Below are 23,212 nucleotides of genomic sequence, written 5' to 3' on the forward strand. Positions count from 1 at the left end.
AACTCCAGGTCCCCGTGAGTCTCCCCATTAGGTTCCCTTGCGTCCCCTCTCTGTACCCCCCCACCCCGCTGGAGGTCTGTTCAGGTACCCCCTAGGTCCCCTCTCTGGTTCCCCCCAGGGTCCCCTCTCCGTATCCCCCCCGGAACCCCTCTGGAGGTCTGTTCAGGTACCCCCTAGGTCCCCTCTCTGGTTCCCCCCGGGGTCTCCTCTCCGGGTCCCCCCAGGGTCCCCTCTTCGCTCCACGTGGGACACTCCGGGCGGGTTTTTAGGCCGTGCGTTGCTCGCGTTGTTCCAATTGGACGGTGCGAGTCACGTGCTACAAGCGGCGCGCTCCCATTGGTCGCTGCGCGGGGCCGCGCTCGAGCGGCGCGGAGTGGAGGCGAGGCGAGACGCGGGGCACCCCAGCAGCGCGGAGCCCTGCGGCGCGGGACCCCCTCGGCGCGGGACCCCGGACCCCGCCAACGAAACTCGGGGACCTGCGCGAGCCCTGCGGCTGCCGCTGCTTCCGCGCACCCCGAGAGCCCCCGAGGGCGGGCGGTCGGGCGCCACCGTGGGGCCTAGCAAAGGCTTCTGCCGGGCAGAGCGCGGGGATCGCGGCGGAGCGGCCAGGCGGGACCACCCGACCCCGGGACCCCCCCGGATCGTCGCTCTCCTCCCTCGCGCGCCCAAGCGGGGACCGGCCCGGCTCGGCATGGAGGCGGACGCGCAAAGTAAGCGGCGGCTCGCTAGCGTGGGGCGCCACGAGGCTGTGGCGAGAGTGTGGGGCTGCGGCAGGCGATGCGGGGGTTCGTGGGGTAAAGAGTTTTCCCGAGTCCCGGGGTCTCCACTCAAGAGGAGTTCCGCGACTTACGGGCTGTCGGCTCCCGCGGATAAGGAGCCGAGAGGGAGGGGGGTAGACGTGGTCGTTCAACTCGCGGTCCCGACGCAAGGTTCTGACACTCGGGGTGTGGGTGTATGGGAATGTGTGGGTTCATGTGGAGGTATGGGGGGTGTAGGTTGGTGTGGGTTCGTGGGATGGTGTGGGGCGCATGTGGAGGTGTGCGGGGTGCATGGGTAGGCGTGGATTTGTGGGATGGTGTGGGGTGCATGTGGAGGTCCTCGGTGTTTGGGAGGGGGTGGTTGCGCGTGGGAAGGTGTGTGGGTGCATGGAAAGGTGTGGGCTGCATGGGAAGGTGTGTGGGTGCATGGGAAGGTGTGTGGGTGCATGGGAAGGTGTGTGGGTGCATGGGAAGGTGTGTGGGTGCATGGGAAGGCGTGTGGGTGCATGGGAAGGTGTGGGGTGCATGGGAAGGTGTGGGCTGCATGGGAAGGTGTGTGGGTGCATGGGAAGGCGTGTGGGTGCATGGGAAGGTGTGGGGAGCATGTGGAGGTGTGGGATGCATGGGAAGGGGTGGCTGTTTGCGAAGGTGTGGCGTGCATGGGAAGTGGTGGTGGGGGGTGAGTGCCTAAGGTGTGTGGCGCAATGTGGAGCAGTGGGGGCAAACAGGTGAGCAGTGGGTTTGAGTAGGTTCGGTGTGTGACGGAGGGTGTGGTGGACAGGAAGGGGGCCCGCATGTTCAGGAGAGAAGGCGCGCGGTGTCGAGGGAGTCGTGGGTGTACAGGAAGGTGTGAGGAGAATGGGATGGTGTAGGTGCACAGGAATGGTCTTGGGGTGCGAGAGAGTGCAGTGTCCGCGGCAAGGTGTGGAATGCGCGGATGAACGTGAGATGTGTGCGGTGTAGGTGAGGGAGGCATGGTGGTGGGTGTGGGGTGTGTAGGGAGTAAATGGTGCGCACAGTAATGTTGACCAGTGAACGAGTCGGGTCAGTGAACGTGAGTGTCGGGTCACCGTGGCTCAGACGTCGTCTGGGTGATGGTGATTCGGGCGGTGCAAGGGTGGTGGTGGTGGTGGTTATAGGTTGTTGTTAGTAGTCGTGGTGGTCCTGGTGGTATTATTGGTTAGTGGTGTCGGTTGTAGCGATTGTGACGGTGCTGTTGGCTGTCGTGGTGTCGGCGGTGCAGATGATTTGTCGTGTTGGTGATGAGGATGTTGGTCTCATTGCCAGACAATGCAACTGACAGCATCGCAGTGGCCTGGCTGCAAAAAAGCAGAGCGGATGAAGAAACTGGGAGGCAAGGGAAAGACTGTGGGGGGTCGCTGATTGGAGATGGATGCAGGGAGAAGGCAATAGAGGGATAGACTGGGAGAATAATCTAGGGGATAGAAACCCTGGGGGAAGGTGCAGACAGCAGTGAGAGGTGATGGTGGTGCTGATGGCGATTGAGATGGTGCCGAGTTTCTGTATCCCCGTTTACACGCGCTGCGGTGGTGAGATGTTTACTACCTTGCCTGGTGTACAGGAGGCCATGGGTTCAATCCCAACCCAGACGCCTGTGTATATTTGGAGTTTCCATGTTCTCCCCGTGGTCGCGTGGATGTTTATCCGGGTCCTCCGGTTTTTCCCCTCCACATTTAGAAACACGCGTTTTAGAGTATTTGGCTGCTATACGTTTAAACACGATAAGCCACTTAATTGGGCTATCATTTGGGGTCAGGTCACTTCTGAAAAAGAGCTGTATAGCTCAGTAGGCCTTACATGGTAAAATAATAGTTTAAAAAAATGCTAGTTTTACACGCCATGTGCCATTGCAGAGTCATCCAGAATAGATGTTGCCGCACCCTCTTCCCGGTGCTTGCTCTTGCCGGAGCGACCGACGGAGCCGTTAGTATTTGCATGGAATACTGGTGCTGCGGTCAATTTAATGAAATGGCTACAATCATTTCCCGTAAGCACAACTCCGCTTAATTACAAAGCAAGGGAAATTCCCAATTGAGGTTTTTTTTTATGTAACTAGACAGGGGCACCCATAAATCTCAGTCATTCTCATCATCATGACCATCAACAGCAGTGTCATCGTGATCATCATGATCATCATCAGTATCTTCCTCATCGTCATCATCTTGATCATCATACGCAGCAGCATCAGTGGCAACATCTTCTCTGTCGAAACTGCGAAAGCTGCTGATGGGAAGGCAGTGATGAGGTTGTGTGGAGTTCTTTGAGAATAATCATTGTCAGGATGATGGTGCTGCTGCTGATGTTTATATGCCCACCTTTTAAAAAAAAGATTTTCTCTCTCACATCCCAGGTGAATGTGTGATCTTCATGTAGTCGCTATCACCGCCACCACCGCTATAACTACGACCACTGTAACCACCACCATCGCTACCACCATCATAACCATAATCATCACGACTTCCTCTGCCACCATCGTTAACCACCACCATCACCAATGCCATTGCCACCACCATCATCATAACCATCACCAACACCACCATCACCACCACCACCACGCCTGGCCCCCATACTCCCCAATCTCCCGCCCCTCACCGCGCCGCGGGCGATTTCTCCACATTCCAGCGCCTTAATTAAAACTGTAACGAGAGCGCGTAAACAAATAAATAAATAAACAGAGCCCCACGGCCACCACGTCGGCGCAGCGGTCCCCGTGCCGGTGGAGCCATCACGAGCGGTGGCTGCGTCTCCGAGGGGTGGCGTTGACAAACAACGGTAATAGTGCCAATGATGGCATTGATGATGGTGATGCCGATGATGGTGCGGATGGAGCTCATGATGGTGTCAATGATGGTGCCGATGATTCCAATTGTGAATTGCCTGGCTTCTAACGATTCACCGACATCCCCGGTGCTTAAATAAATTGTCACGGTTCAGGTTTGTGATGCGATGAAAAAAGCAAATATTTGTTCATCTCGTTTCTACAGTTTTGTTCACTCCGTTCACCTAAATGTAAGATTCCCATATCATCTGTATACATTGTGAATGATCAATTCTCACTTGTGGTGCATCCTGAGATTAAGAATCGATGTAAATTAAGTGATGCATATTTATATGCCCAGTGTCTATAAGTAGATGTTGCATGAAGTGTACTTGTAGGCAGCGCTTGTGCAGGTGCCGACGTTGATGGTGGCGGTGATGCAGGTGGTGGTGATGCAGGTGGTGGTGGTCAAGACTAGTTCAAGATACACTTTGCAAATCGCGAGCACAATAATTAATTACAAATGTTATGCTAATTATCAATAACGGGGTGCGTTCCCACCAGACCTCACCGGACTGCTAATGCGGGTTTTGTCCACAGAGGTTGTCACATAGCCTTCATGAACCACAGCATGAAAGAACCCGTTGAGACTCATGAAATGGCATTGCCTTTTTTGCAAGATAGATAAACAAACAATGTCTCATTAACATATGTCTACCCGCTTACATTTAAAAAAAGTATTTAATATCCAACCCATCGGCCCACAGCCTTGTGGGAGTGAATAATTTCAGCGGGGCACATTTGCTTCAAACAAAACAAACTCTGTACCGGTTTCGACATACAGAGTCTCACCAGCAGAGTCAGGCTGCCTGAATCAATCGCTGGTGAACTGCCAGATGTAATAGGAGGCAAGGACCTTCTGTTTAAGAAGTGGGTCCTAGTTGGACGCAAACATTTAATCGTAACGCATGAAACAAATGAATCGTTAAGTGTCGTTCGTTACTTATATTCTCTGCCACGATGCTGCTGATGAGGATCTCTCTTGCAAGAGCGTGACCTGGATTACATTGAGAACAGTTTAAGAATAGAATAAAACGTAAAACAAATGTAAACAAATCTTCAGGCTAAATTCAACAAATATAATTAATACAGGACAGTGTGCATAAGGCGAAGCAAAAATGGGTGCAATGTTACTCACTTATACATGTATAAAAAGTATAAGTCTTGGAGAGGAAAGTGACTGGATTAGGCAAGTACTGCCAAGGGTTAAATCTGATAACAAAAAGTTACAAAGTGGCTTTGGCAGTTGCAAAACATTAAAACACAATCCATAAAAACGTCTGCAACGGGGCGATGCTCATCTGCCTGGGGCCTGCGCAAGTGTCGTGGGCAGCGCTGGCGTAGGGGCTGACTGCAAGTGGGGCTCGTGGCGGGCGGCGATTTGCCACACTCCTGCTGATGATGCCCGTGCAGGTGGTGGTCGTGCCGGTGTCGTGCGCCGAGCTGGGTAGGAGCTGACAGTGCATGCTATGTGGGTGGTGCTGGTTGTGTGGGTGGAGGGGGTGGTGTGGGTGGAGGGGGTGGTGTGGGTGGAGGGGGTGGTGTGGGTGGAGGGGGTGGTGTGGGTGGAGGGGGTGGTGTGGGTAGTGCTGGTGGTTTGAGTGGTGCTGGTTGTGTGGGTGGTGCTGGTGGTGTGGGTGGTGCTGGCGGTGTGGGTTGAGTGGGTTGTGTGAGTGGGTTGTGTGAGTGGGTTGTGTGAGTGGTGCTGGTTGTGTGGGTGGTGCTGGTGGTGTGGGTGGTGCTGGCGGTGTGGGTTGAGTGGGTTGTGTGGGTGGTGTGGGTGGTGCTGGCGGTGTGGGTTGAGTCGGTTGTGTGGGTGGTGCTGTTGGTGAGTGGTGCTGGTTGTGTGGGTGGTGCTGGTGGTGTGGGTGGTGCTGGCGGTGTGGGTTGAGTGGGTTGTGTGGGTGGTGCTGTTGGTGAGTGATGCTGCTTGTGTGGGTGGTGCTGGTGGTGTGGGTAGTGCTGATGTGGGGACTTGACTCCGCAGGCTCGACTGAAGTAGGCGGTGCTCTGGGCTGACGCGTTTCGCTCACTCGCTTGTGTGCGGCCTCTGTGGCACAAGTGGCCTCTTGTGTGGCCACGGGCGGCCGCGTGCAATTGTTAAACAGAGGAAGCTGTGCCCGCCCGCACGGCTCAAACTTCACAGTGTAGCGTCTCAACCCTCACCGCACGCGCCCGCATGCGCACCGTTGCGCGCGCACACACGCGCAAGAAACGCACGCACACACGTGTGGCACACACACACTTGATCGCACACTCATGCCCTCTTGCACACTCATGCACACTCATGCACACACACACACACACCGCCAGTGAGTGGGCACAGCGCGGGTCGGGGATAAAAATTCCAAATATTTCGCTGGTGAGCGTGGAGGGCGGTGGCGGCGCACCGCCCTCCCCACTCTGTTTACATTCCCCGCCGACGATCGGACCCAAACCCCCCCCCGACTCCGCATCACCGGCCCCCCCCAAACCTCCTGCGCCGGTGAGAGCAACATCCGAGACCCCACACCCCGTCACCTGGCCCCTCTCCCCCTCACCACCGTTCAACTGGCCCATCTCACCGTTGCCACTCACCTGTACCCCTCTCCCCCTCACTGCTCACCTCGTCACTTCTCCATTCACCTGTTCCCCTCTCCTTTTTACGGCTCGCCAACTACCCCCCCCCTTCACCGCTCACCTGGTGCCCGCACAGACCTGCACCTGCTGCTGTGCTTTGGCATGGGGGCTCCTGGCGACGCACATCTCTTAATGGTTTTTATAATCTCGATGACGCGGGCGTTGTGGATGTCGTGGATATGGGTAGCGGAGCGAGAGGCGGGGGGGAGGAGGAGGAATGTGCCCTCGCCGCTCGCGATTGTTTTGTCTCTCGCGACGAGGACGATGAGGCCCCCGATCGGAGAACGTGATAGGGGCAGCATGCGTCTTGCACTCACACACAGGGCCTCCACACTCACATACAGGGCCTCCCCGCTCACGCTCACACACAGGGCCTCCACACTCACACACAGGGCCTCCCCGCTCACGCTCACACACAGGGCCTCCACACACACAGGGTCTCCCCGCTCACACTCACACACAGGGCCTCCCCGCTCACGCTCACACACAGGGCCTCCACACTCACACACAGGGCCTCCCCGCTCACGCTCACACACAGGGCCTCCCTGCTCACACACAGGGCCTCCCCGCTCACACTCACACACAGGGCCTCCCCGCTCACACTCACACACAGGGCCTCCCCGCTCAAGCTCGCACACAGGGCCTCCCCGCTCACGCTCACACACAGGGCCTCCCCGCTCACACTCACACACAGGGCCTCCCTGCTCACACTCACACACTGGGCCTCCACACTCACACACAGGGCCTCCCCGCTCACGCTCACACACTGGACCTCCCCGCTCACGCTCATACACTGGGCCTCCACACTCACACAGGGCCTCCCTGCTCACGCTCACACACTGGGCCTCCACACTCACACACAGGGCCTCCCCGCTCACACTCACACACAGGGCCTCCCCGCTCACGCTCACACACTGGGCCTCCACACTCACACACTGGGCCTCCCCGCTCACGCTCATACACTGGGCCTCCACACTCACACAGGGCCTCCCTGCTCACACTCACACACAGGGCCTCCACACACACAGGGCCTCCCCGCTCACACTCACACACAGGGCCTCCCCGCTCACACTCACACACAGGGCCTCCCTGCTCACACTCACACACAGGGCCTCCACACTCACACACAGGGCCTCCCTGCTCACACTCACACACAGGGTCTCCTTGCTCACACTCACACACTGGGACCCCCACTTCCACTCACACTCATTGGGACCTTTCCACTCACGCTCATACTCTCCCTCGCCTCTCCCTCTGTGCCTCCACGCTCTCTCCCAGGTATCTGGGCATGAGGCACATGGAGGCCAAGAAGATGGTCGAGTTGTGCAGAGAGAGTGGAAGAAGCCAGAAAAATGGGAGCAGGGATGGGGGTAGAAGGGAGGGGGGGAGCGTGGAGGGGGTGGGAGCAGGGAGCGGGGAGGGGGGAGCAGCGAGGGGGAGTTGCGGTGGCGCGCTCCCTCGCTCCGCCCCCGTGTAGAGCCGCGCGATGAATGCCGCCTTTCACCGAACTTCCTGCCGCCCGCTCTTTATTTGTGTTGCAAAATCAGACTCGGTGTTTTCTCTACAGCTCCACCTCAGCTGCAACTCCACCTCAACCCCGACTCCACCTCAGCTCCACCTCAATCCCAGCTCCACCTCAGCTCCACCTCAGCGCCACCTCAACCCTAGCTCCACCTCAGCCCCAGCTCCACCTCAGCCCCAGCTCCACCTCAGCCCCAGCTCCACCTCAGCCCCAGCTCCACTTCAATCCCAGCTCCACCTTAGCCCCAGCCCCACTTCAATCCCAGCTCCACCTTAGCCCCAGCTCCACCTCAATCCCAGCTCCACCTCAATCCCAGCTCCACCTCAGCCCCAGCTCCACCTCAATCCCAGCTCCGCCTCAGCTCCACCAAATTTCACCGAGTTCCACCATATCCTGGCTGCACCGCAGGCTACACGTGTGCACGGAGATTACCCGTGGCTGGGGCCGTTAATCCCTATCTCTTAATCTCACCACAGCCGGCGTTGGTGCAGACATGGTCATGGGCCATGGCCTCCTGACCCAGACATAGGCAGCAACAGGGAGGCCTACGTGGTGCAAGGATCCTCACTTTGTCATCGCCATCGTTAACATCATTGTCGCCATCGTCATTGCCATCATCACCCTCGTTGCCATCCCTGTCATCACCATCATCGTTGTCACCGTTGTCATCGCCGCCATCATCACCATCGTCGCCATCATCACCATCGTCGTGAGCAAAATCATAGCCATCACCACCATTGTTGTCAGCATCACATCATCATATTAATCAATGTTGTGGCCATACTCTCCCACAATCATCTATCGCACTCATGCAGTGTTTGCAGCCGCAAGTGTCTTCCTGGTCCCAAGTGGACTGGTTAATTTCTGACATAACGAGCGCCCTTAGTCTCATATCCACCACCCTGAGTCTCATATCCACCACCCTGAGTCTCATAGCCAGTACTCTGAGTCTCATAGCCAGCACCCCGAGTCTCATAGCCAGCACCCCGAGTCTCATAGCCAGCACCCCGAGTCTCATAGCCAGCACCCCGAGTCTCATAGCCAGTACCCCGAGTCTCATAGCCGGCAATCCGAGTCTCATAGCCAGTACCCCGAGTCTCATAGCCGGCACCCCGAGTCTCATAGCCGGCACCCCGAGTCTCATAGCCAGCACCCCGAGTCTCATAGCCAGCACCCCGAGTCTCATAGCCAGCACCCCGAGTCTCATAGCCAGCACCCCGAGTCTCATAGCCAGCACCCCGAGTCTCATAGCCAGCACCCCGAGTCTCATAGCCAGCACCCCGAGTCTCATAGCCAGCACCCCGAGTCTCATAGCCAGCACCCCGAGTCTCATAGCCAGCACCCCGAGTCTCATAGCCAGCACCCCGAGTCTCATAGCCAGCACCCCGAGTCTCATAGCCAGCACCCCGAGTCTCATAGTCGGCACCCCGAGTCTCATAGTCGGCACCCCGAGTCTCATAGCCGGCACCCCGAGTCTCATAGCCGGCACCCCGAGTCTCATAGCCGGCACCCCGAGTCTCATAGCCGGCACCCCGAGTCTCATAGCCGGCACCCCGAGTCTCATAGCCGGCACCCCGAGTCTCATAGCCGGCACCCCGAGTCTCATAGCCGGCACCCCGAGTCTCATAGCCAGCACCCCGAGTCTCATAGCCAGCACCCCGAGTCTCATAGCCAGCACCCCGAGTCTCATAGCCAGCACCCCGAGTCTCATAGCCAGCACCCCGAGTCTCATAGCCAGCACCCTGAGTCTCATTGCCGGCACCCCGAGTCTCATAGCCGGCACCCCGAGTCTCATAGCCGGCACCCCGAGTCTCATAGCCGGCACCCCGAGTCTCATAGCTAGCACCCCGAGTCTCATAGCCAGCACCCCGAGTCTCATAGCCAGCACCCCGAGTCTCATAGCCGGCACCCCGAGTCTCATAGCCGGCACCCCGAGTCTCATAGCCGGCACCCCGAGTCTCATAGCCGGCACCCCGAGTCTCATAGCCGGCACCCCGAGTCTCATAGCCAGCACCCCGAGTCTCATAGCCAGCACCCCGAGTCTCATAGCCAGCACCCCGAGTCTCATAGCCAGCACCCCGAGTCTCATAGCCAGCACCCCGAGTCTCACATCCAGCACCCCGAGTCTCACATCCATTGTCCTGAGTCTCATAGCTGGCATCCTGAGTCCCCATAACCAGTCACGTGCGTCATAGTTGGTGCCCTGACTGTCGTAACTGGTGCCTTGAGTTGTATAATCGCGAGGTGGTGTGGGAGTTGCTGTGGTGAGCAGGGGAGGAGGAGGAGGAGGGGGTGGGAGGTTTCTTTGGTGGCCCTCAGGGCTCCCCGTCCGGTTTATCGACATAAATCATTAGTGAGTGGGGCTGCGCTGCAGGTGACGATTACAGGTATGCGTCCCGTGAGTGCTTGTGTTAGTGTGGCAGCACGTGTGTGTGTGTGTCAGCACGTGTGTGTGTGTGTCAGCACGTGTGTGTGTGTGTCAGCACGTGTGTGTGTGTCAGCACGTGTGTGTGTGTCAGCACGTGTGTGTGTGTCAGCACGTGTGTGTGTCAGCACGTGTGTGTGTGTGTCAGCACGTGTGTGTGTGTGTGGGAGCGCGCGCATGCATGTGTGCGCGCGCGTGTGTTTGTATGGGCTGAATGTGCACCTAGCCTGGCACAAGCGCCGTAGTGCTTTCGCTGTCACTTAGCGGGGACTGCTGCTGCTGTTGTACTTTGTGTGCTTGTGTGTGAATACATGCCCATGCAAGATACCCGGGCAACTCTACCCCCTCCCCCTAATTTCCATGAGCATCCACTCCCCCCCTTGTCTATCACCACCCCAGTTCCCCCCCAGCTCACCCCAGGAGCCCCCCTTTGTGAGTGTGGGGGAGCTGCCCCGTGTCTGTTTGAGCTGATTGCACCCCCCCCCCCACTCCTTCCCCTACGGGGGCACTGTTTGTTTGAGACATTTTTCTGCAGAGTTTTTGTTTGATCCCCACATGCCCCCACTCCCCCACCTCCTCTCATTTCCCCCCCTCTCCTCCTCTCATGGTCCAGGGCTGTGTGAACTGGGTGTATAAGAGGGGGCCTGTTGGTGGGGAGGGGTGTGCGGCGGTGATGGGGGGGGGGGGCGGCTTCTGCCTATCAGGGATGTTTGTGGGATCTTGAGGAATGGACCAAACAGGGGTGGGTGGGGGGGAGCTGGAGTGGAGGAGCAGTGCTGATGAAAGTGGGAGCAGAGAGAGACAGGTGGGGGAGGAAAGAGACGGGGAGAGCGATAGAGAGAGAGAAAGGAGCTGGAGCGAGAGACGGGAAGCTGTGAGATAGACGGGGAGAGCTTCAGGGAGTGAACGGAGCTGGAGAGAGTTGACGGAGCGGGACCAGAGCTGGGAGAGGGGGTAGAGAAGGGAGCGGTAGGGAGTGTGGAGAGCGAGGCGGGAAGAGGAGGTGGACGGAGAGGGTCAGGGTGGTGGGGATAGATCTGCGAGAGGCCCCAGGGCGTGAGAGTCGGGGGTGGCTCGGGGAGATGGAGCACGGAGCTGGGATCCTCTACGTCTCCTGTGGGGCCCCTCGTGTGGGTGAGCATGGGGGGGGGGGGGCGGTGAACGTCCACGGCTGAGCGTGTGGGTGAATGTAGGGGTGAGCACACATGGGTGAGTGTGTGTGCGAGCATGTGTGTGAGAGAGTGAGTGTGTGTGCTGGCGTGAGCCTGTGTGTTCGCTAACAGCACTTGCCCCAACAGTCTGTTAAGGCTATACGGGGGATCTTTATCTTTGCCCGTGTGTATGTTAGTGTGTGGGGAGTGGTGGCGCAGTGGTTAGCGTGCTGCGCTACGAATCTGACGACCCCAGTTCGATTCCCGCTCCCGACCAATTGCAGTGGCGAATATCTTACCTAATCGTGTACCTCCCCTTGGTCGAATTATCCTGAAATGAGTACCTGGTGTGATGTGTAAACATCAGTACTGGGGAGACAAAGGTGGCCGGACGTGGTTCTGGCTACCCACCTCCGCATGTACTTTGCCGGCATTCATAGATGCTCAGCAGCAGCACTTGCCCCAATAGTAAGTTTAAGGCTATATGGGGGATCTTTGTCTTTGGTGTGTGAGAACAGCTTTCGAAGGCTAGACGGGGGACATTTGTCTTTGTGTGCTTGTTAGTGTGTGTTGGCAGTGCTGCTATTAGGAAGCCACTGGAACTATGCACTTGAATCATCTAGATTGCAAACTCATTTCTTTAGAACTGCTTTTTGTGTTTAGTTTGTTGTCCTTCGCCCGCACCTCCGATTAACACAGTTGCCTATGTACGGTGCGAAATAAGTTCTACATACATACTGTTGCTATAGCTTCCACAGCTGATACAGCTATTGATGCTGATAGATGCTGCCACTGCTGCTCCTGCTGCGATCATTTTGAGGCCATCAGTCGCAGGGTGAAATTACTGAGAATAGCAGGGCACTCATCTCGACCGTAATGTGTGGCATAGCTGCTGCTGTTGCAGCTTCTAGGTCACTGTGCTGTGTGCAAATGTGCGTGCCTGCGTGTGTGTGAGTGCATGTGTGACCAGCTCCAGTTTAACAGCAGAGGTCTCACTCCGAATCAGTCGAGCGGCAATATCTTTTCATCGGTTGCGTAACGCTGTGTGGAAGCTACCTGGTCTGTTGCTCCGCACTAAGCTTCAGGTCTTCTCGGCCACGGTCATTCCCTCCCTTCTCTACGCTTGCGAAACGTGGACCCCCCTAATGGAACATCTTCGCCGGTTAGAAACATTTAGGCTAGCCTGCCTACGATCCATCCTGGGTTTAACCAGGCTGGATTGTGTGAGGAGCTCACAAATCCTTGAAAGATCTGGGCAAGGTCCCATCGGTGAGCTCCTCCGGCAGGCAAGGCTGCGTTGGCTGAGTCATGTAGCCCGCATGCCCAGCCACCGCTTACCGAAACAGCTTTTGTTCGGCCGGATCGAGGGGGCTAAACGGGCGCGGCACGGGCTAGAGAAGAGATGGAGTGATGTGGTACAGGAGGACGTGGAGCTGAGTGGACTTGCCGATGACTGGTACCAGCAGTGTTAAGATCGGCCTCTGTGGAGGAGGCTCGTGAAGGACGCTACTGGGCAGTTGAGGCAGTCGCCCTCCAACAACAACGGAGGGCAGAGGAGCGACGCTCACAACAACGAGCGGAGCGCCGGGTGGCTAAAGCACAGCAGGTTGGCACAGTAAGGGGCACAGGTGGGTCATCAGCCAGTCATCTCAGTCATCTCAGTCAGTCGACCCGTGGCACTTGGGTCTGCCCCGTGACCTCCTGTCAGCGGGCGTTCGACACTTCACGTGGCCTCAAGGTTCACATGGCCTGGCACAAGTGTCGTGGTGACGTCACCGCCACTTAGTGACGAATGGCGGTTGTTGTTATGTGCGTGTGCGAGCGTGGATCCAAGAACATCCACTGCATCTGCACGGGTGTCTGTGTGCGCAAATGTTCATGCCTGCGCACGTTTGTGTGTGCGCACGTGTGCATCGTACGTCAGCATAAGCGTGAACGTGCATTGCATGTGACTTTAACACTGCACGTGCAACGAGTGTGCGTGCGTGTGTTCATGTGTATATCGCATTTGCGGGCACTTGTGTAAATACAAATCGCCAAACGGGATTGCATGTAGGCGTGTATGCGCGTGTGTGCGGATTGCACATGCGGGAGCACGTGTGCACTGCACGCATGTGAGCACGCACGCGTGCCTCGCGCGTTCGTCTTGACGTGCGGCGGTGGGGTTGCCGCTGCACATCCCCGCGCCTCTCTGTGAATTTATTCTGCTTCGCTTGCCCTCTTCGGGAAGCCGCATTTTGGAAAAAAAAAGGAACAAGAATATTTTCTTCAAAAAATGCTGACCAGCTGAGCTTGTTCCCTCCCCCAGTGCAATGCCTCGTGGGCAATGCCTCGAGATGTAAATGGGCGAGCTGCGATTACACGCGCGTGACCGCAGGGTCCGGCGGTAGGCACCGTGTTTGCCAAAAAATGGAGTACGAGGAATTTGTTTTAATTAAAGCATGTTCACAGGCAGCCTGCTGCAGGCACAGACGTCTGTACTCGCCCCACCCACCCGCACAGGCCTCTCCGCTCACACCCCTCCCCTCCTCCCACGAAAAACCTCAGAAATCAACATCCGCAATTGGCCCGACTCTGGCCGATGGAGCCCACCACCTCCACCCTACCCACTTGCAGGCACTGCCAACGCACGCACACGGGCACACGCACGCTGACGCTCACAAACACTCATTCACAACGTCGCACGCACATCGACAGACATACACGGCCGTACACTCGCTAAGACAACAAGGGCAGCAGCCTGCCATTCGCCAGCAATGGCGGTGACGTCTGCACTTGTGCCAGGCAGGGTGCACTCAGAGGTCGCATGCAGTGTGGAAGGCTCGCTTGCAGGAGGTCTCGGGATAGACACGGGTGTTATGGGTTGATTGAGATGGCTGGTAGATGCACCACCTGCGCTCCCCACTGTGCCGTCTTGCTGAGTCTTAACCACTCGGTGCTCAGTTCGTTGTTGTGAGCTTCGCTCCTCCACCCGCTGTTGTTGTCGGAGGGCGACTGCCTCCAACTGCCAAGTAGCGTCCTTCACGAGCCTACTCCGCATCGGCCGATGTTGACACTGTTGGTACTATTCATCGGCAAGTCCAATCGGCTCCACATCCTCCGTTACCGCATCAGCCTTCCTCCTCCCTAGCCCGTGCGCAGGTTAGCTCCCTTTGACTGGCCAAAGCGAAGCTGCTTGGGCATGCGGTGTCTGGACATTACCCAGCCAACACAGCCTCGCTTGCCGAAGGAGCTCATTAATGGGACTGCGTCCAAATCTATTAAGAATCTTTGAGCTCCTCACACAGTCCAGTGTGCATTAAATCAAGGATGGATCTTAGGCAGGTGAGCCTGAATGTTTAAAACTGGCACAGGTGTTGCTGTAAATGCGTTCACGTTTCATAAGCGTAGATAAGAGAGGTCTTAACTGTGGCCAACAAGACCTGGGGCTTTGTATGGAGTAATAATAGATCAGGCAGCTTCCACATAGTGTTGGGCAACTGATGAAAAGATGATGCCGCTTGACTGCTTCCAAGCGAGATCTCTGCTGCCAAACTGAAGCTGTTAATGAGCACACTGCCCAGGTATGGGAACTCCTCCACCCTCTTTACAACTGCCCCATTACTCATGGGTAGTTGAAGGGGTAGAGTGATTTGTGACGTACAATACCCACGCAGGTGCTTTGATTTCGTTGGGCTAATGGTAAGGCCCCACCTCTTCAGTGGCATGCTCCAGGTTCAGCAGTACAGTCTCCAATTCTTTCCATTTTTTTCAGAGTGAGCCGTAATGACCAGATCATCGGCGTACGTGGCATGGTTGACGAGTAAGGTGCCGGCCCTAGACCTCACCTGGAAATCCATCAGCCTCCGATTGTACCTCTCCCAGATGGATGTATATTCCACTGGTAGAGTCATTGAAGCTTCTGCGAACTGTGTGGTTAAAAAAGATGTTAAATAGTGTAGAGGCCAGAGGACATCCCTGTCTACTCCAAGGTGAACAGGAAATGGATCTGACTTCCGGCCGCACGGCTTTATCCAGACCTGCACGCCATAATGACAGCTCTTGATGATTGTGAGCACTGGGTCAGGGACCCTCCTGATGTGGTTCCTGTGCTGCGCTGCAAACCCATCGACCAGGGTTTGATTCCCGGCCACGGCTAGCGTAAGTGGCGAGTGATCTCAAAACCTCCCTTCGGTCGACTCGGTCATGAGGTCGACTGCCTGCGTTGGTGTGTAAAAGACGAACACTGAGAAGACAAAGGTGGCCGGACGTGGTGGTGGTGGCCACACCACCCCCTCGTGCGCCGTACCGGCATTCATAGGTGCTCGCCGACACACAACGCCCACGTTACGCGCCCACATTTCGTAACCCGCTCACTACCACTCTCGGATGCAATTGGTGACACAGTCCCATTGATTCACACACACAATTAAAATGAAATAAAATGAATCGGGGATGGCATGGATGGCTGCCTTCCTACCCCGCTACCCACCCCACTCGCCCCCACACGCTCTCCCTCCTCCTCCGACCACTCCCCCCACGCACAAAGACAGCTTTGAGCGGCGCTGCACGATTCAGGTCCCTGCCACCCTCCTCGTCCTCCTCGCTCCTGTCGTCGTGACGAAGGCAGGAGGCCGCCTCGCTCACCGCAGCGCGCGCTGCCCGCAGCAGTGCCGACGCCGACGCCGACGCCGCTCGCTCTCCGCAATTAGCGGTGGCGACCGCTCCCGGCCGCCCGTTGGGGGTTTTTTGGGATTTTCGTGGAACAAAGGGAAGGGTCAAGCCATTGTCGCTGGGGGTGAGTGGGGAGATGGAGGCTGTGTCTGTGCGTGCGTGCGCGCGCTGCACAAGCTCTCTCCGCGTCCGCCTCCATTTGCCTCCGAGTCTCTACGTCTGCACCGCCACGGTCACAACCGTTGAAGCTGCTGCTGGTGGTTGTGATGGCAATGAGGATGCTGCACTTGCTGTTGATGCTGTTGAAGATGCTGTTGCTGCTGCTGTTGATTGTGATGATGGCGGTGATGAGGACGTTGCACCTGCTGCTGATGCTGCTACCTCTGCTGATGGTGGTGATGAGGATGCTGATGGTGAAGATGCTGCTACCGCTGCCGATGGTTGTGGTGATGGTGGTGTAACGTCGCCCGCGCCAATCGTGCGTGCGCAGTCGCTTTGTCTGTCGAGCCAGCGGACTAATCTGTGTCCCGTGTGCCCGAGTGCGCGTACTCGTGTGTGTGTTTGTGTCCATGTATAACCCGTGTGTACGTGTGTGTGTCTGGCCATATCTGCCCGTCCATCCTCGCGTGTGCGTATGTCCGTGTCTGTCTTCATGTCCATGGGTGTGTGCCTGTGTCTATGCCCGTGTGTATCTGTGTATGGTCCGTATGTTTTTGTGTGTGTGTATTTTGTCTTTTCTATGTGTGTCATATGTCTCTATGCATGTGTGTCATGTGTGTCTATGCATGTGTGTCTATGCATGTGTGTCATGGTCTCAATGCATGTGTGTTTGTGTATCTGTCCATGTCTTGTGTCTGTGTGTCCGTCCGCACGGTGCCTCCTCCTCCGTCCCCCGTGGCGCAGGCGAGGACGGGAGCTGCGTGCTGACGGAGAGCGACGGCGCCGACGCCCCTGGCGACGGAGACCCGGACCTCGTCGCCCTCGGCAATCGCTTCCTCAGCACCGACGGCATGGCGAACAGCACCGACGGCGACGGGGCCGGCCCCACCGGCAACGCCGGTGGCGGGGCCCAACGCTCCGTCTCGCTCGCTGAGACCACGGCCTCATTGAGCCTGGGCTCGGTGAGCGACTACCACCCGCTGCACCACCACCACCATCAGCAGCAGCAGCAGCACGGCGGGGCGGGCGGCGCCGATGCCCTGCACCGGCTGGCGGCGCTGGAGCGGCGGGCGCGCGCCCAGGACGACGAGATCACGGTGCTCAAGGCGGCGCTCGCCGACGTCATCCGGAGGCTGTCGGCCGCCGAGGAGCAGCAGCAGCAACAGCAGCCCGGCACCACCACACCCACGCGCGGCAGTGAGAGACGCCGCACGCTCGCACGCTCGCACGCTCGCTCACTCGCTCGAGCCTCTTTCAAAGTCGCTCACTCGGGCTCCCTCTCACTCAGCCGCGTGTCGTGGTGAGAGATGCTGCCCACCCGCTCGCTCGCTCGTACTCGCCCACTCGCACTCGCTCACGCTCACTCCCTCTCACGCACGGGCGGCGGTGAGACTACACAACCTTTCACACAATTTCTCTCAATGGCCCTCTTTAACTCGCGCAAGCAGCTTTGCCTTTCACATTCCCTGTTTGTCGTGCGTCAGTAAAGTCAATGTGTGGTCCTTAAGAGCTGGGAACGAGCCAAATTAAATAAAAAACTAAATTAATCTGTGCAGCGACATCGGCCTCCCACCATCGACTCCTTGGTCTCAAGAACCTGCTTTCATCGTAAGCAGCTGAAAGCTGGATTCAAACCCTGGATCTCAGCAGTGCCGTCATCCGTCTCTGACATGGCCATTGGGAACCCCCTTGGACCCATCCTTTTACTAGGTTACTATCAACCTGTCTCCTTGCTGCCGTCTCCACACGCCGTCCTTGCGTCCGTGCGTGTGTACAGTCCGTGCACGTTTCCGTCCACTCGTGTCTTTGTGCGTCTCGGTATGTCTCACTATCTCCGTTTGTCTGCGTGTGTGGTGTCCCCGTGTGTCTCCACTTGTCTCCTTTCTGTCTCAACGTCTGCATGTTTCTTTGCATATCCCCGCGTGTCTCTTTGTCTCACCGGCTCCGTGGGGAGCGGTAGTGTAGCGGTAAGCGCGCGCTGCGCTACGAACCCTACGGCCCGAGTTCGATTCCCGCTCATGGTCAACACCAGTGACGATTGTCTGAACTGGCCATGGGCCTCCCATAGCTCGACTCGGCGGTCGGGGCGTGATGCTGGCCACCGACCCCCTCGTGCGCCGTGCTGGCCTTCGTAGGTGCTCGTTAACAGCATTTGACCTGACAGTCTGTTCAAGGCTGTATGGGGGATCTTAGTCTTTGCACTTGTCCGTGTGTCCCCAGGTCGCCCGTCTCTGTCCTCCCACCCGTCGCGCTCGAGCCTGCTAAGCGACGGGCCCCCCCTAACCCCCCGCAAACCGAATTCGGGATACGCCCCACTCAGCACCCCCTCACCCAGACCGTGAGTTTCAACCACAATACGTCCACCGCACCAATTCAACCAAACCACACCAACCACACCATGGCAATCGCCCCAGTGAAACCACACCATGGCAACCACACCATTTCAAATACACCACATCGTGCCAACTACGCCACACACTTTAACCACACCATGGCAACCACACCACTCGCATTACACCACACCATGCCAACTACACCACAACATGGCGACCACACCATTGCGATCAACCCACACCTCGGAGTGCAGCGTCATGAACCATCAATGTGTAATTGTAGGAGCAGTCTGCAGTGCTGCTGCTGTCGCTGCTGCTGCGTCAGCAGTAGATCGAGCGGCTCGCTAGCGGAAGGTCGCGAGTTCAAACCCTGGTTGGTGGATGGTTGACTCAGCCCATCAACCTTCCTCCCCGGGGTCAACGGTGGCTCTGCTATGACTGCTAGACGCACCCCCGCCATAGGAATGTGGAATTGTCCACTACTGGCTCAGGGCTGTAAATGGGAGATGAGCACCAATGTCCTCGTAACGTGATGATCAGCTTTGTGTCTCGCTGGGTCATAATGAATGTTCGTGTACGCTGTTGCACATCTAGTGCAGATGTGTAAACGTATGGTCCTCGCTTTATGACCATATATGTGTTGATTGTGAAAATTAATGTTGAAAGAAAGTGTCTTATTTATGTATCATCATCATCAGCCGTGATCTCTCCACTGCTGGCTGGAAATCACCGTGGCTTGCTCCTGTGTCGTGCGCAGCACGGAGAACTGCACCCTGCGCAGGGAGGCGCGGCTCAACCGCTCGCGGTCCGTCACGGAGAACAGCGCAAGCAAGCGCAAGCAGCTCGAGTGGGTTCCCCCTCGGCACGCTCGCCAAACGCTCACCCCACGTTCACCGCACTCCACACGCTCACCACACTCCACACGCTCACCACACGTTCACCGCACTCCACACGCTCACCCCACGTTGACTGCACTCCACACGCTCACCACACGTTCACCGCACTCCACACGCTCACCCCACGTTCACCGCACTCCACACGCTCACCACACGTTCACCGCACTCCACACGCTCACCCCACGTTCACCGCACTCCACACGCTCACCCCACGTTGACCGCACTCCACACGCTCACCACACGTTCACCGCGCTCCACACGCTCACCACACGTTCACCGCACTCCACACGCTCACCACACGTTCACCGCACTCCACACGCTCACCCCACGTTGACCGCACTCCACACGCTCACCACACGCTCACCCTACGTTGACCGCACTCCACACGCTCACCACACGTTCACCGCACTCCACACGCTCACCACAAGTTCAAGCGCCACTCGCACCGCACACGCCACGTGCACTCGCATCACGCTCACGCCACTCGGACCACACGGACCACGCACACGACTCGCACCACTCGCACAAGTCCTGTGCTGGAGCGGTGTTGAGCCCTCGAACTTTCACTAACCTTCCGTCACCCATCCCTTCTGTCTCTGCCCTCACTCCCTCTTCTCTCGGAGTAGCAAACCCAAGCCGGAGTATTGCTCAGGTGAGCTCTCCACAAAGATACACACACTCGCATGCATGCACACAGACGCACGTGCACACACGCACGTGCGATCGCGAGCGTTGCCACTGTGTAATTATTCACGATGCGAAATGACGGTCCATGATGGTGATTATCGTTTGTGGTTCTAACATTTGTTGTAACTGCTCATGGAAACAAATATTTACTTCAAGCTTCTTCAACTGCAGTTCACTCTGCCTTCGCCTGCACTTAGTTATGCAATGTTAGCAACCTGTAATGCGTGAATTGCACATGCTGGCCATTATGCAAAAACTGTTGCATTTCCAAATATTTAAATGAAATATAATGCCAATGATGAGGTCATATAATCATGCCATCATTTGCTCCGCAGAACATTCTGCAGAGCACTCAATTTAACGTATAACAGCCGTTCGTTTGCAGCTTTAATTTTAGAGTTTGTTATTTCAGACGTAATTTTGCCAGGGAATAAAATAATACAAATGATCGGGATTTGATATTTAGCAAAACGGACGATAACGATCGTTGTGGATCTTATATATCGTACGACGAATCGTGGTATCATCACAACGTGGCAACGCTCGTGATCGCACTTCCGGGGGTGAGGCTGGGTGCCAGAGAACTCCATCTGCCTCGACCGTGCGCACGAGCGTTCATCGTTATGCTGTGATTGTCGTTTTGCTGGTAATTGATTGGATTGGTGCTGTGATGGCTGCTAGTTGTTTAAATGGTTGTGTCGGTGTGGGTGTCTGTGCGACAGACAAGCGTCGCGTCACGTACTCACCAGGTGAGCCTCACCCCGCACGGTGCCAGCTTGCTCTGCAGCCTCCCCACCGTTCTCCACCTCCTATCCTCCTCGCTCACTACCCCGGTCACTCTGCTCCTGTGTGCCGCTGCATGATATCATATCGTGTGTGTTGGTGGTGGGCTGTGGTCACTTCCTGTGTTAGTGGTGGCGTGACAGCACCGTGTTGCCGGCGGTGCGACATCACTTGCTGTGTTGGTGGCGGTGCGACTTCACTTCCTGTGTGTTGGTGGCGGTGCAACGTCGCTTCCTGTGTGTTGGTGGCCGTGCGACATAACTCCCCAGCGTGTCGCTGGCGCGGCTGTGTTACACTCCGCTCTGGCTGTTGGTGGTTGTGGCTGTGCTTGTTCCTCGTGGCTGTGTCGCTGCCGCTGCTGCTGCTGCATGCCGGTGTCCCAGCTGCTAAACGCTTCAGTTCGATCAAGAAGCAAATCTTAACCCAAACGGCTCTTATCTTGTAGCTACACACCTCGAATCCCTGTTCAGGCTCAAGCCCTTCATTTTTTTCCCTTGGCCGATAACCAACAGCCTCAATCGCTCTCGGTACAATAAATATGGCCCCTGTTCCTGCGCCGCGTCTCCGCGATGCGGTCGCATTTGAACGCGATGTCACTCGACGTTGTTTCGCTTTGTAGCCACAAGATAAGGGCCGCTCGTTTTTTCCCCCGTCTTTTAACAAAACAAACTTCGCTCGTGGTGCGTTTCGATGTCTTTTGCCACGCGAGGGCGGGCGTGTGAGAAATGCTTTCCCCCCCGCCCACGCTTGCGATGGTGGCGGCGCGGACACCTCGCTCCCCGGCCGGCGCGGCTGATTTCGCCATCGATCATTGTCGGCGACGATGATCGTGTGGCATTGCCTATGGTGGATGGGGGCGGCGGGGGGGGGGGGGGTCGGTGCCTGCGCCTGAGACTCACTCGCTGATGCCTTACGCTCGTGACGCTCTGCGTCTCGTCTCACTCTCCCCCGTGGACACTGGGAACGGGAGGGAGGCTTCTTAACGGACCCATGGCCTGGCCCAGGGAAAGGGCCGGCACTTTCCGTTGTGGTTACACAAATAATTATCCCGACGGTGCTGTCGGTGCGCTGTCATGGAACGAAGATTCCAATTCGGATCTCTCGCAGAGAAGTGTGACCCTCCGTTTTGGGGCACGGCCCGCCCTCTGGTCCACATAGTAGAGGGCAGCATTTTGCCACCAACAATGCTGCTGAGAGTAAAGTTCATTGCATGACATTTAAACCGATGTTTTTGATTGTCAGTGATGGAATTTAGCCAAATTAAGTGAAAAAACTAATTTGATACAGTGGGTTTTTGTGTAGTCATTGGTCACCCTGCTAAAATTAGTTTCTTTTTTTGTTTGAGAACCCATTTTAATCATGAGCGGCTGAATGCTGGATTCTAACCAAAGATCACAGCGGTGCCGGCTTCGTGCTCTGACACGGCCATCGTGAACCCACGGAGCATCTGGCCACTGCCTCCAGCGTGGTTTTGATTATCTGCTTTTTCCACACCTCACAACACACACCTGTGCTCACTCTCCCATCCCCACCCGCCCATTCGTTTTATCAAACCACTCATCAACCCACTTATCCACTCGCTCAACCATCTACTCCCTCAACCACTCCCTCCCTCCCTCAACCATTCACCCACTGACCCGCTCACCTACCCACCCACCCACCCACTCCCTTTTCCACTCATCCACCCATACGCTACCTCGTTCATCCAACCACTCATCCACCCCCTCACCCACACTCAATGTCACCCCCATCTTCCCATTCACCCTCGCTCACTCCCACCCGCTTGCCCGTGCGGTGGGGTCACCCGCGCCACCCGCCCGCTGGCCGCAGAGGAGGGCTACGTGAAGATGTTTGTGCGTGGCCGCCCCGTCACCATGTACCTGCCCTCGCACCTCAAGGACGATTACAGCCTGAGCCAGAAGGTGGCGCTGCCTCCAGACAAGCTCAAGCTCGAGTGGGTGTATCCTCTCACCTCGTGTTGTTAGTACAATAGAGGGGTGAACGGCACGTCGCCTTCACGTATTTATAGCGACATATAAGTAAAACAAAGTGTCTCCCATAACCCGTTGGCCACGTAGCCTGGGAGTGTGTAAGATCAGCAGCATTTAGTAAAGCAAATTCTAAGCCGGTTTTGACACGCATTGTCCCATCAGCAGGGTCAGGCTCGCTGCCATGGCATGGTGCCGATGGGTTGTGTGAGAAATGCGTCTTTATTTTTTGCATTAGGAAACAGATATGTGAAGGAGACATTCTTGAAATCTACTCTGTTATTTAAGTTCCCCAGAACTACGCGCATGATTATTTTATGCTATTACATTTGTTTAACCAGGAAAGTCAAGAGTCTCAAGATCCTTTTGTCAGCCGGGTCCTGCCAAGTTCCGGGTCCT

The 23,212-nt window shown here is 56.8% G+C and overlaps 1 protein-coding gene across 4 annotated transcripts in view; it reads left to right on the top strand.

The window, feature by feature from the left end:
• The first annotated feature begins 334 nt into the window (after positions 1-334).
• The window catches only part of LOC116943267 (echinoderm microtubule-associated protein-like 2), a 32,416-nt gene continuing 9,538 nt past the window's right edge, over positions 335-23,212 (top strand). The window contains exons 1-7 of one of the 4 annotated variants that reach the window (XM_032955982.2): positions 335-710; positions 16,871-17,323; positions 18,347-18,464; positions 19,217-19,306; positions 19,982-20,007; positions 20,765-20,791; positions 22,656-22,785. In XM_032955982.2, the coding sequence (XP_032811873.2) occupies positions 692-710; positions 16,871-17,323; positions 18,347-18,464; positions 19,217-19,306; positions 19,982-20,007; positions 20,765-20,791; positions 22,656-22,785 (863 nt within the window). In that variant the 5' untranslated portion in view covers positions 335-691. Of the gene's footprint in view, positions 711-11,210; positions 11,298-15,733; positions 16,092-16,870; positions 17,324-18,346; positions 18,465-19,216; positions 19,307-19,981; positions 20,008-20,764; positions 20,792-22,655; positions 22,786-23,212 lie in introns of those variants that run through there. The other 3 variants (XM_032955981.2, XM_032955979.2, XM_032955980.2) reach the window with 3 other exon arrangements.

Source organism: Petromyzon marinus, chromosome 17, assembly GCF_048934315.1.
Source record: "Petromyzon marinus isolate PM22_M1 ecotype Great Lakes invasive population chromosome 17, UKy_Petmar_22M1.pri1.0, whole genome shotgun sequence".
Lineage (NCBI taxonomy): Eukaryota > Metazoa > Chordata > Hyperoartia > Petromyzontiformes > Petromyzontidae > Petromyzon > Petromyzon marinus.